Source organism: Phyllopteryx taeniolatus, chromosome 9, assembly GCF_024500385.1.
Source record: "Phyllopteryx taeniolatus isolate TA_2022b chromosome 9, UOR_Ptae_1.2, whole genome shotgun sequence".
Classification (NCBI taxonomy): Eukaryota; Metazoa; Chordata; class Actinopteri; order Syngnathiformes; family Syngnathidae; genus Phyllopteryx; species Phyllopteryx taeniolatus.
In genome coordinates this window covers 11,694,771-11,706,918 of record NC_084510.1, presented here as the reverse complement: position 1 = coordinate 11,706,918, position 12,148 = coordinate 11,694,771, and the positions used below count along the sequence as shown (strand labels likewise).

Below are 12,148 nucleotides of genomic sequence, written 5' to 3'. Positions count from 1 at the left end.
CAGAGGAAAGGGAGCGGTCTTAGCAAAAAAAAAATGGACAAAGCAGATACGAGACTGTGTCAAACAGAAGTAGCTGTCAGGGGGGCCTTTTCTGGACACTTGTTTGACAAAACCAATGTGTTTTGTGAAATGAAATTGACACTTTTGTACTAATTACATGTTAGAGAGTCACTCTGTGGGGGTCTAAGTAGCCAAAATACGGGACCTTTAAAGATCAGATCACATTTTATGTCCAGTTAATGCAGAAATTCGGGTAATTTGAAAGGGTTCACATACCTTTTTTAACAAAAGTACATTACGGGTAAATTAACAAATCATGCGCTGCGATGTAGCAGCAACTTTGTAGACACAAAATTAAGTGCAAAAGTAATATCAAAATAAATTATTTATTTCGGGCATCATTCGAATACATATTAACTGAGCACTGAACGCCACAAATCTTTCTGATGAAGCCAACATCCCACATTGCATTAACTAAAGAAGACAAAATAATCACACTGAAGAGAAGAGTCAGGCTGCTATAAGTAGAAAATCTGTTACTTTCTCTTCTGGAGTTCTCTGGTTAAGATATCCAACTGCAAAGAGAGACATTTGGTGAATCACAGCACATGATATTCATAATTAAAAGCATTGACGCCCTGATTCATACTTCCATTTCCTAAAATGAAATGCTTTGCATTTAATCCAGGGAGTTGGCTGTTTCCACTTACAAGAATGGCCTTGAGTATACTCCTCCTCTGTGGTCTCAAGTAACTGCATTCCTCTCCCTCACATAATTTAATCTCCTCTGAAATCTGAAAAAAAAGTTACAGTGTGTCACATTCAATACAACATAGATAAGTCTCACACACACACCAAAAAGTGAGTACACACTAGCTACACACTAGCACTGCGGCTGACCTCTGATGTGCCAAAAGAGTCCAGGTCCCTCTTGCCTCCAGGATACCAACCATGAGACCAGTGCTGGGCGTTGGACAATGGAGCTTCAATATATAGAAGCAGTCCAAGCAGTAAAGCCAGCCGAGATACACTCATGATGGTTCTTATTTACCTAGAAGCAAAGGTGGATGGGATGAATGTGTGCCACTCTTTATTTAGTGATGAATGCGTACAGGACAAATTCATAGTTTGGGATTGGAGGTTCAGGAATTTTGTTAAAACTGACGCTAATTATTTTATATTTGATGCAAAGTAGGAACCAGGAACCATACTTGGTACCTTAAACATAAGTCCAATTGAATGCCACACACCTCATTATAAGGCACAAGAGCCATAGGAGTTACCCCAGTCTATTAGTAAAGAAAGAGAATTATAATAATGGAAAAAGGTATGATTGAATATATTGAGAGAAAAAATATATTATACTATCTATCCATCCAACTTCTATAGCGCTTGTCCTCATGAGAGTCACAGGTGAGCTGGAGCCTATCCCAGCTGACTTTGGACAGAGGCCAGGTACACCCAGGACTGGTCACCAGCCAATCGCTGAATATTTTATACGAATTCATCATCATTGAAATATAATAGATGTTTTTATTTGTTTGTTTGTTTTTTGCAGAAAATGTTTCGTTTCTTAATGTGCAACAATAATTCTATGATATCCATGTATTTTAATGAGTGGCCTTTACAAGGCCCTGTAATCATATCCTATCATCGTTTGTCTGCTTTATTAATGGTATTTAGTAGTACTGACTAAGCAATAGTATGAATTGTATTTGAATTATAGAAGTATCTTGTCAGCGGCACGGTGAGCGACTGGTTAGCACATCTGCCTCACAGTTCTGAAGACCGAGGTTCAAATCCCCGTGTCTGCGTGGGTTTTCTCCGGGCACTCCCGTTTCCTCCCACATCCCAAAAACATGCTTGGTAGGTTAATTGGAAACTCTAAATTGCCCATAGGTGTGAATGTGAGTGCGAATGGTTCTTTGTTTATATGTGCCCTGCGATTGGCTGGCGACCAATTCGGTGTGTACACCGCCTCTCGCCCAAATATAGCTGGGATAGGCTCCAGCATGCCCGCGACCCTTGTGAGGATAAGCAGTGGAGAGAATGAAATGAAAAGTATCTTGTCAAAGTTTATGGGTCCCAGTGAAGCAAGAGCCTTGCTTATTTTTGGTTGAGGCCAAATTGGTCTACATCCTTTCATCAGTACACTCACAGCTTCAGTTTTTGAAGGAATGTTGTAAGTCTGCTATTGTGTCAGTGCTGAGAGACAAATATTCGACATTAAAGCCATTGCGCATCAAACATATTTTTATTTTTTCTGGTTGTTAATATTCTTCCAAATAATGCCCCTTTCATAAAACAAAATGTGAAGGTTATTGGAGCTACTATTTTCTTAATCAATTATTTCTACGAAATATTTTACTTTCTTTTTAAGAAGGCCAAATGCGAGATCATTGACAGAAAAACAATGATTCCATCAGCAAGTCATGGAATTGGACAATCTTATTGAGATTGAGCTGATGCCTGCAATGCTACTTACTGTACATATTATGCTAAATTGTAATACCTTTACCAGAATTGTAGCCCTTAATTCTTTTCTTTCTTTGGCATTTCAACTTTGGCAGCAGTTTCAGCATTTATACTCTTTTTCTGAGGGAGTTCTTGTTTCACAGGATTTCCCACTCATAAAGGTTGTATTATTTCGATACCCCTAATAGCATAATTTACTTACTTTCACAATATCAATTTAAAAAAAACACCATTGTGCTTCCTAAAAACAGTTTTTTCTTTGTGCCTTTGCAGATTGTCAGACGTCCATTACATAGTAATCCACAAAGGTTGAATCGAGGTAACGGGACTCATCTTGTTTACTGTATTGATTTTGACGTTTTATCTTGTTTTGTGAAAATAAAAAAAAATATTGATATTGGCTGTTATGCTATAACGATTTGCTTGCTTCTATGCTTAGTACTTTAAATTCTCAAAATAAAATCCATCCATCCATCCATCCAAACATCCATTTTCTACCGCAAAATAAAATAAATAAAATATTGTAAAAATATAAACCTTACCTTAGTCTTAACTCTGACTTGAACTTGTTTGAAGGTGCCACCAGAAGCTTCAGACCCAACTGGTCAATAATTTCACAGAGCTTTACTGAAGAGATGCTTTTCAAGTGCTATATATGTAGCCTATATTCCAATGCGTCCCCGCCCCAGCTCCCCTCTCCATCAGCGTTCCCTATGTGCCCCACCCTTATCTGACCCCATCACCCCATCCCTCCCGTCTTAGGGGTCACAAGGTGAGGAAGACCTGGCTAATTCCAATCATCATCTGCAAACAGCAGTCAGTGACACACACAGGGCAGACATATTTACACATGTATCAGACCTTCATTCTCTTAAAAAAAAAAAAAAAAAAAAAAAAAAAAAATCATTCACATAATTACTATGCGCGGTGTGTTTTGGGATAAATTTCCAGTAGAGATCCTTCTTTAATAGCATTTTGACTGGCCTTTTTTATGGCTAAAACACCAGCAATCAAAACACGTTAGCATCTTGTTTCTATATAACTTAAAGATATTTATTCATCATCAATCCCACTTTTATTTTTGGGGGGCTAGTAATGACTCCCCTAACCTCATTTTATCCCGGCTGATTGGCTGATTGCAGAGGAACAAACATGGTAGACTCCGAGCTAGGCCTCAGACAACTTCCCTTTTCGATTAAATTTCCTGTACAAATTTGTAGATGGAGGTGGTACCAGGTGTCATAGTCATCGGCCACCCACGCCAGTGACGATATTATTTGTGTCATATGTCAGAGGAAATGCACTTTACCGCATTGAAGTCAGTTTCTGGCTCTCAAATGTGACAGCCTTCTTTGTTATGTACATTTTCACACACTGTTTGAGTAAAACCGACAAACCGATAGTTATAGCCCGTAATTATCCATCCATCCACCGCTTATCCAATTCAGGGTCACGGGGTGCTGGAGCCTATCCCAGCTTACTTCGGGCAAAAGACAGACAACACCCTGAACTGGTCGCCACCCAGCTGCATGGCACATACAGAGACAGAGAACCATTCAGATTCACATTCACACGTCACTGAGTGGGAACTGCCTGCCTGCACCAAAGTCAGGCTAATGTACCACTACACCATCAGTGACAACCCATAATTATTCATTTAAATGCATCCTCCTCTCTAACACCAACTGCCCTCATGTCTTCTCTCACTACATCTATCAAACTTCCCTTTGGTCTTCTCTAGCTTTCTTTCCTGGCAGCTCCATCCTCATCATCATTCTACAGATATACTCACTATCTCTCCTCTGGACGTGTCCGAACCATCGAAGTCTGCTCTCTCTAACTTTGTCTCCAAAACATCGAACCTTGGCTGTCCCTCTGATGAGCTCATTTGTAATTTTATCATTGTCTTTTCTCTTCTCTTTCTGCCGAAGAACCCACTTTCCACCTCTCCTTCATCCCACAGTAGCTGAATTTCCACTGGCACCCTGCAGCTTAACAGTGCTGGGGACAGACGTTGTTAACCCAGGCCACGACCGATCCGGTATGGAATTCTTTAGATGAACGCTCATATTTGTTTGGCAAAGTTTCTAACCGGATGCCCTTCCTGATGCAACCCTCTGCATTTATCCAGGCTTGGGAACGGCCTACACTTTGCACTGGCTTGTGCCCCCCATAGGGCTGCATTACATAAATAAATAAATAAATAAATAAATAAATAAATACATAAATACATACATACATAAATAAAACCAATTTTTATTCTGTGATTTTTTTTTTCCTGGCAGGAAATCACAAGAAAGTATCAAAAGACTACATTTAAAAGTAGGTAATATTAATAAAATACATAATGAAAAATAGTCCCCATTTTAATGGTTTTTAAGCATTAACAATTTAGAACATTGTATTGAGAGAGTATAGGAATACATTATAGCATGGACCTTTTTAGGAAAATTAAAAACAAATATCGGACTACGCGCATGACAATTAAAAAACAACAACAATGGTTTAACTATGAATAACTGATTAGTGTACAAGCATTTAAATATTTGAATGGAGTTTGAAGGGTTAAACATTGATGACCCTTCAAGACTACACTCAAGAGGACTGTGATCAACAATCCCCAATTCCAATGAAGTTAGGACATTGCGTGAACCGTAAATAAAAACAGAACATAATGTAATGTTTTGCAAATCCCTTTCAACCTATATTCAATTTAATACACTACAAAGACAAGATATTTAATGTTTAAACTGATGAACGTTATTGTTTTTTTTGCAAATATTCTCTCATTTCAAATTTAATGCCTGCAACACCAAAAACCTGGGACACGGGCAACAAAAAACTGGGAAAGTTAAGGAATGCTCACAAAACACCTGTTTGGAACATTGGTTAATTGGAAGCACGTGCGTGTCATGATTGGGTATAAAAGGAGCATCGCCGAAAGTCCCAGTTGTTCACAAGCAAGGATAGTGTGAGATTCACCACTTTGTGTATTAATATTAACAAATTGATAGTACAAATGTTTAACAACATTTCTCAACATACAATTGCAAGGAGTTGAAGGATTTCATCATGTATCGTCCATAATATCATCAAATGATTCAGAGAATCTGGAGAAATCTTTGCATGTAAGCGGCAAGGCCGAAAACCAACAATGGATGCCCGTGACCTTCGATCCCTCACGTCACTGCATTAATATCTGGTATCATTGTGTGAATAATATTACCATCTGGATTGTTATCAGCGTGGAGTTCCAAAGCCAACATCTGGTGGTTGGCAAGGGTGTGTGTTAGTGCCCATGGTATGGGCAACTTTCACATTTGTGAGGACACAATGCTGAAAGGTACATACAGGCTTTGGAGCAACATATGCTGCCATCCAAGCAAAATATTTTTCCAGGGACGTTCCGGCTTATTTCAGTCAGACAATGCCAAGCCACAGTCTGCACAGTAATAGACTGGCCTGCCAGCAGTCCAGATCTGTCTCCCATTGAAAATGTGTGGCGCATTATGTAGCGCAAATTACCAAAACGAAGCCCCCGGTCTGTTGAGCAACTGAAGTTGTACCACCTACAAAGCTTCAAGAATTTGTCTCCTCAGTTCCCAAATGATTGTCGTTAAAAGGGAAGGTGATGGAACACACTGGTTAACATGCCCGTCCCAGCTTTTTATATTTATTTATTTATAAACGTGTTGCAGGCATCAAATTCAAACTAAGTCATCCATCCATCCATCCATTTTCTGTACCGCTTATCCTCACTAGGGTCACGGGCGTGCTGGAGCCTATCCCAGCTACCTTCGGGCGAGAGGCGGGGTACACCCTGAACCGGTCGCCAGCCGATCGCAGGGCACATATAAACAAACAACCATTCGCACTCACATTCACACCTACAGGCAATTTAGAGTCTTCAATCAACCTACCACGCATGTTTTTGGGATGTGGGAAGAAACCGGAGTACTCAGAGAAAACCCATGCAGGCACAGGGAGAACATGCAAACTCAACACAGGCGAGGCCGGGATTTGAACCCCGGCTATCAGAACTGTGAGGCAGATGTGCCAACCAGTCGTCCACCGCGACTTTTTTTATCAGTTTGAACATTAAATATCTTCACTTTGTAATGTATTCAATTGAATATACTGCAGGTTGAAAATGATCTGCAAATAATTGTATTGTCCCAACTTAATTGGAATTGTGGTTTGTAGAATGGGACACGAGGATTTTTTTTTTTTGCACCACCACAGTCATCATTAAGGTGTGAGCTTTTTAATGAGCATCAGGTTGTGATCTTAACTTCAAATAAGCGTCACAGATACAGAGAAGAAAAATCTCAAGCACTTTATTAGTTTTGAACAGTATCTTGCTTAGAAAGGCCATCTGGCATTATATAATTATATATAATTTTATCATATATATAATTATATACACATTTATTCAAATGTTTAATAACAAAACACTAAAAACCAACAGGCAAATAAAAAGTTGGATTATTTTAAGACAATTATATCAAATTAAAAATGGCAGACAAAAAACATCCAATACATTTCAAAATGGTCCCATTACAATTCAATATACATTTTTTTTCTTAAAAAAGAAAAAAAAGGGGGAGAAGGGGAATCAAATAAAAGGCAGCAGACTTGTATGAACTATAAATAACCTTACATTATGTACAAAAATTGGGCAATAATTCAACCTGGACCAAGGAGAATATGATCCAAGGTAAATGTCAGTGAAGAAAAGGGATGAGTAAGTGCAGGTGGAGACATGAAGACATTTTGGTGGAGAGGAGTCTTCTACACATGAAATGGTTTCCCTTGATGCTGTTGTAGCCACTGTGCAAATGATTAGAATTACTTATTTTGCAACTGTTGGGTAATTTCCTGACATATGGGGAGTACTTTTCACCTAAAGGAGTTAGCTATTCACAAGCAAGTGATATATTTTACTTCTATGAACACTGATGGAGCATAAATGAAAAGATGACTGATTCTGCTTTGGTTCCATCTTTCTCAAAGCATTCTCCACATTTTGCTTATATAAATAGAAAACACACCATTTCAGATTTTAGATCTCACCACATATCCTTGATAACCTTTTATAAATTCGTAATAAGTGAGGCACTTTTTGACCAAAATAGTTTTTCATGTGTTGGCACAGTATTATGTTCAATTGCAGTGAGACAGTATCTCATGATTCGAACACAGTGACCATGACATTGAAGCAGAAACTAACAGACAGAATAAGCAAGCAGATACTTGTCCAGTTCTTGGACTGATGAATCAAAAGTGTTAAATGGATTAAAGAAATGTCGCTAATAGAGTGTGTGGGCACTTGTGATGCTTTGGCAGGAGGTGGAGAAACGAAGTATATTACAATGCAAAAAAATGATTTCAGTGGCTGGTCATTTGCTACTTTAAATCTGTACAGGGGAGAAATAGAAGGCTTACAGAGTTCAAAAGGAATTTGAACCCCCAGTTTTATGTGGATCTTTACACAAACGTTGATTCAAGGCAACTGGACTGTTCTTGTTGAAGACGTTTCACCTTTAATCAAATATGCTTCTTCAGTTGTAAAATTTTAGGTGGTGATCACCTATCATCTGTATATAACCTCATTCAACTGGAAGAGTGGCCCTAACGAGCTGTTTGCAACAACGCGTGTGAACAATGTATAAGTATGCAGGACAGCCGTTACACTAACTACACCGGGCAACAACAACCTATTGCTGATCACCCACAAGGAACACACTCGCTGAGCCATAAATAGGGAGACTCCATACCTAAAATTTCAGAATTGAAAAAGCCTTTTAGATTAAAGATGAAATGTCTTCAACAAATAAGAACACTCCAGTTGCCTTGATTCAACCTTTGCGTATTACCATGACCTGGATGACTGAGAATCTACACAGACATGTGGTTCTTTATTTATTTAGACTTATTATTATTATTATTATTTAATTCTGGTGCAAATAGTGCGAGACATTCAACATCTACAACTGCTCCCGGCACGCCATGAAAAATGCTGCATCTACTTGTGATTATATAATACACAACAAAAATGTGTCACATCAGTGTGATGCAAATTAAGTTCAAGCGTGGGTGTCTTTTTAGATGGGTTATTATTAAAAACATTTCAATTGATAAACTCGTGGACGATTTTTACTTCAGTCAAAGGATATTATGTTTTCAATGCTGTTTGTAAGAATGACACAAAAAATATAGAAGTGATTTCTACACCCCAAAATGTGAATAGATGTGTATAGCAGTCCATCAAGTTTTTGTGCGCAATAGGAATTTCTTTTCGGTTCCATTAAGATTGCAAGATGCAAGGGCAGTGATAAATCCATGAATCTTAATGCCAAGATTAAGGCATACAGAGAATGTTGGAAGGTGTACATTTCGTACTGATCCAAATTACGACAGTTTGTCTGCATATGAGGTATTTGTTCTACTTAATGTCATTCGAGTTTTCAATTCAATGACACCACAGACAATTATATCTATCAAGCAAGTTTTAGTACGAGTTGCAATCTTTGTTTGGCATTTGTTCAAATCTGTTGGATTCTTTGATAATTTTCCCGCAGGCTTGCAAGTCAAAGTGTGGAGATGTCGTTTCCCCACAGGATAAGCTTCATTTACTGAGTTTTCTCCAGCAAAGATTTCATGATTGACCTGAAGCCCCACCACTTAACTGACACCATTCATTTATTTTTACAATCATCAAGAGGGGATGGCCTCCACTGTGATGTTAGTGGTAGTTCAAGTGAGTGTGTTTTTCAGAGAACACAAATTTAAAAAAAGAAATGAGTAAACACAGCATGGCACATGAAGTTTAAAAAAATTTTTTTTTTGTTAAAATGAGCATTTGAATAAAAATCGACATTCTTCACTACACTGGGGAACAATTAGAAAAATTTATTCTGTTGAGTTAGATTTTTATGCTGATTAAAACTAAAATTAGCATGCTGATTCCAAAATTGCAGTCAGTTTTTTTCTCCACAGCTTACCCTCCAGATAAGCAAAATTCCACTGATTAGCTATAGTAAGACTTGCCAGCCGCGTGGCAACTTGTCACAATTGAGACAGTGCGATGAGGTGTGTGTAGTTTTCAATAGGTCAGTACTATCAATATCTGCAAACAGAATGCTAGGATAGTAGGAATTAAGAGGATTTGTGCCATATCCTTTGTAAAACATCCATCCATCCATTTTCTGAGCCGCTTCTCCTCACTAGGGTCGCGGGCGTGCTGGAGCCTATCCCAGCTGTCATCGGGCAGGAGGCGGGGTACACCCTGAACTGGTTGCCAGCCAATCGCAGGGCACATACAAACAAACAACCATTCGCACTCACAGTCATGCCTACGGGCAATTTAGAGTCTCCAATTAATGCATGTTTTTGGGATGTGGGAGGAAACCGGAGTGCCCGGAGAAAACCCACGCAGGCACGGGGAGAACATGCAAACTCCACACAGGCGGGGACGGGGATTGAACCCCGCACCTCAGAACTGTGAGGCTGACGCTCTAACCAGTCGGCCAACGTGCCGCCCTTTGTAAAACATAATAGTGTTAAATAAATATTGCAGCCATGCTTGTTTCTTTCATATTTCATTGTATGTCAATATTTGAAAAGTTTTATAAAACAAGCACATATCTGTTAAGTACAATATTTTTCTAATTTTTTTTCAAGAAAGCGGGGATCTATAGTTAAAAAACATGACGTGAAAACTGATATCAGTTTTTGATTCCGCATTCAAATATGAGTTTAAAACAGCTGTCAGACCTAACTCAACAAAGATCGTGTTCCCCAGTGATATCAGTGTTCATGGTGGGAATGAACACACATTCTTTTAAATAGCGACAATACAGCGTTGTGATGTCTGGCTGATATACTGTGCCACCAGAAAGGATTCACACCCCTTCACTTTTTCCACATTATGCATTGTTACAGACTCATTCTAAAGCTGATTTGAGTACAGTTTTCTTTAAAAGAAATATACATATAATATCCCATAATGACAAAGTCAAAATATATTTTCAGACAAATTTATTGAAAATCTAACCATTTAAACATAATAGGTACATACTTAAGTATTGCCACCCTTGGCTTAATATTTTGTTGATGCACCTTTGGCACCAATCGCAGCCTCAAATCTTCTTGGGTATGTCTCTGTGAGCTTGGCACACCTGTTTTGTGGCAGTTCCTCCTATTCTTCCCTGCAGATCCTCTCAAGGTCAGTCAGGTTGGATGGGCAGCGTCGGTGGACAGCCATTTTTAGGTTTTCCAGAGATGTTCGATTGGATTCAAGTCCAGGCTCTGGCTGAGTCACTCCAGGACATTCACAGGCTGCTCCTGAAGCCAGCTTTGGGTCATTGTCGTGTTGGAAGGTGAATTGACGCCCTAGTCTGAGTTCCAGACCACTCTGGAGCAAGTTCTCTTGAATAATTTCTCTATATTTGGGAACTGTCATCTTACCCTCTATGCAGACTAGTTGCCCAGTTCCTGCAGCAGAAAAACAGCCCAACAGCATGATGCTGCCACCACCATACTTCACAGTAGGGTTGGTGTTAGCCAGGTGATGAGCAGTGCCTCTTCTTCTCCAATGTCATAGCAAAGGGTGTGAATACTTATTTACCTAATATGTTTGAATGTTTATATATATTTTTTTATAAATTTACACAAATGTCTGAAAATATGTTTTTACTTTGTCATTATGGGATATTTTGTTGATTTCTAGAAAAAAATACTCAAATCAGCTTTAGAATAAGTCTGTAACAGCAAAATGTGGAAAACGTGAAGGGGTGTGAATGCTTTCTGATTGCACTGTAAAAAAAAGGCTCAAAGAAAAGGCCAGAAAGGCTCAACAAAATATTTGAGGAAATACTGCTGTGTGTGTGTGTAAGTTTTCTCTTTTTACCTGACACTACTAATATAGACAAAAGTATTGGGACAGCTGAAAATTGGAAGAACATACTGTATAGAAGTTCTTCCAGGTTAGAGACTTCTTCCAAACATGTTCCCACAAAAGATGGAAGCATACAAATTATGGAGTTGTAGAATAAATAATTACTATTCAGTGGGAGCTAAGGGTATGCCAAAGCCAGACTGTGTAATTAATAAAGGTGTCTGAATACGTTCGCCAATATAGTGTATGTGCAGTGGGTGAAATAAAAATATTATACTCATGTATTTAAATTGCTATAGTCCAGTTTAGCCCGGACCCTTAAGAATTATTTTTCCAAGTGCCTTAATATGATTGGACCCCTAGCTGCAGAACCAAGTGACATAACCTTTGGCTGTCTGCACGAATGACCTTTCCAACAGCATGCATTTTAAATGCAAACAAATACAAAAAACAAAATACAAAAATTACAAAAAAAAAACAACAACTGCAGACTGCTGCCTTTGTGTATTTAGGGATCGGTAGATTCGAATAGCAACGCGGTGTGAAATATTTTACATTTCATTTATATTAACAATTAATTCTGTGACGACAAAATGATCTGCTTGTGCCGTTTATCAAAGTTTGAAGTTCAGCTTAAACCTTTGCCGCCGCACAACTACAGTGTGGCTCTGGCAAAGCCAAAAGCTTTTACATTTTTCAGTCCTTAATGAGTAAAAAAAAGCAATATTTTACATAAACCTCCAAACCATTAGTTTTATATTCATATAGATTTTT

At 38.5% G+C, this 12,148-nt stretch overlaps 2 protein-coding genes across 6 annotated transcripts in view; both read right to left on the bottom strand.

Moving 5' to 3' along the window:
* Nucleotides 1–434: 434 nt before the first annotated feature.
* Nucleotides 435–1,041, bottom strand: gnrh2 (gonadotropin-releasing hormone 2). Its single transcript, XM_061784852.1, has 3 exons — nucleotides 901–1,041; nucleotides 711–794; nucleotides 435–575 (listed from the first exon to the last, which is right to left on the bottom strand). The coding sequence occupies exons 1-3, from the start codon at nucleotides 1,033–1,035 to the stop codon at nucleotides 537–539; spliced, it is 258 nt and encodes an 85-aa protein (XP_061640836.1). The 5' UTR covers nucleotides 1,036–1,041; the 3' UTR covers nucleotides 435–536.
* An 8,118-nt stretch (nucleotides 1,042–9,159) lies between these two features.
* Nucleotides 9,160–12,148, bottom strand: part of ptpra (protein tyrosine phosphatase receptor type A) — a 57,084-nt gene continuing 54,095 nt past the window's right edge. For all 5 annotated transcript variants that reach the window (XM_061786475.1, XM_061786478.1, XM_061786477.1 and 2 more), the window contains one exon: nucleotides 9,160–12,148. This exon is cut by the window's right edge and continues 555 nt beyond it. The gene's annotated coding sequence lies outside the window, so the exon portion shown is untranslated.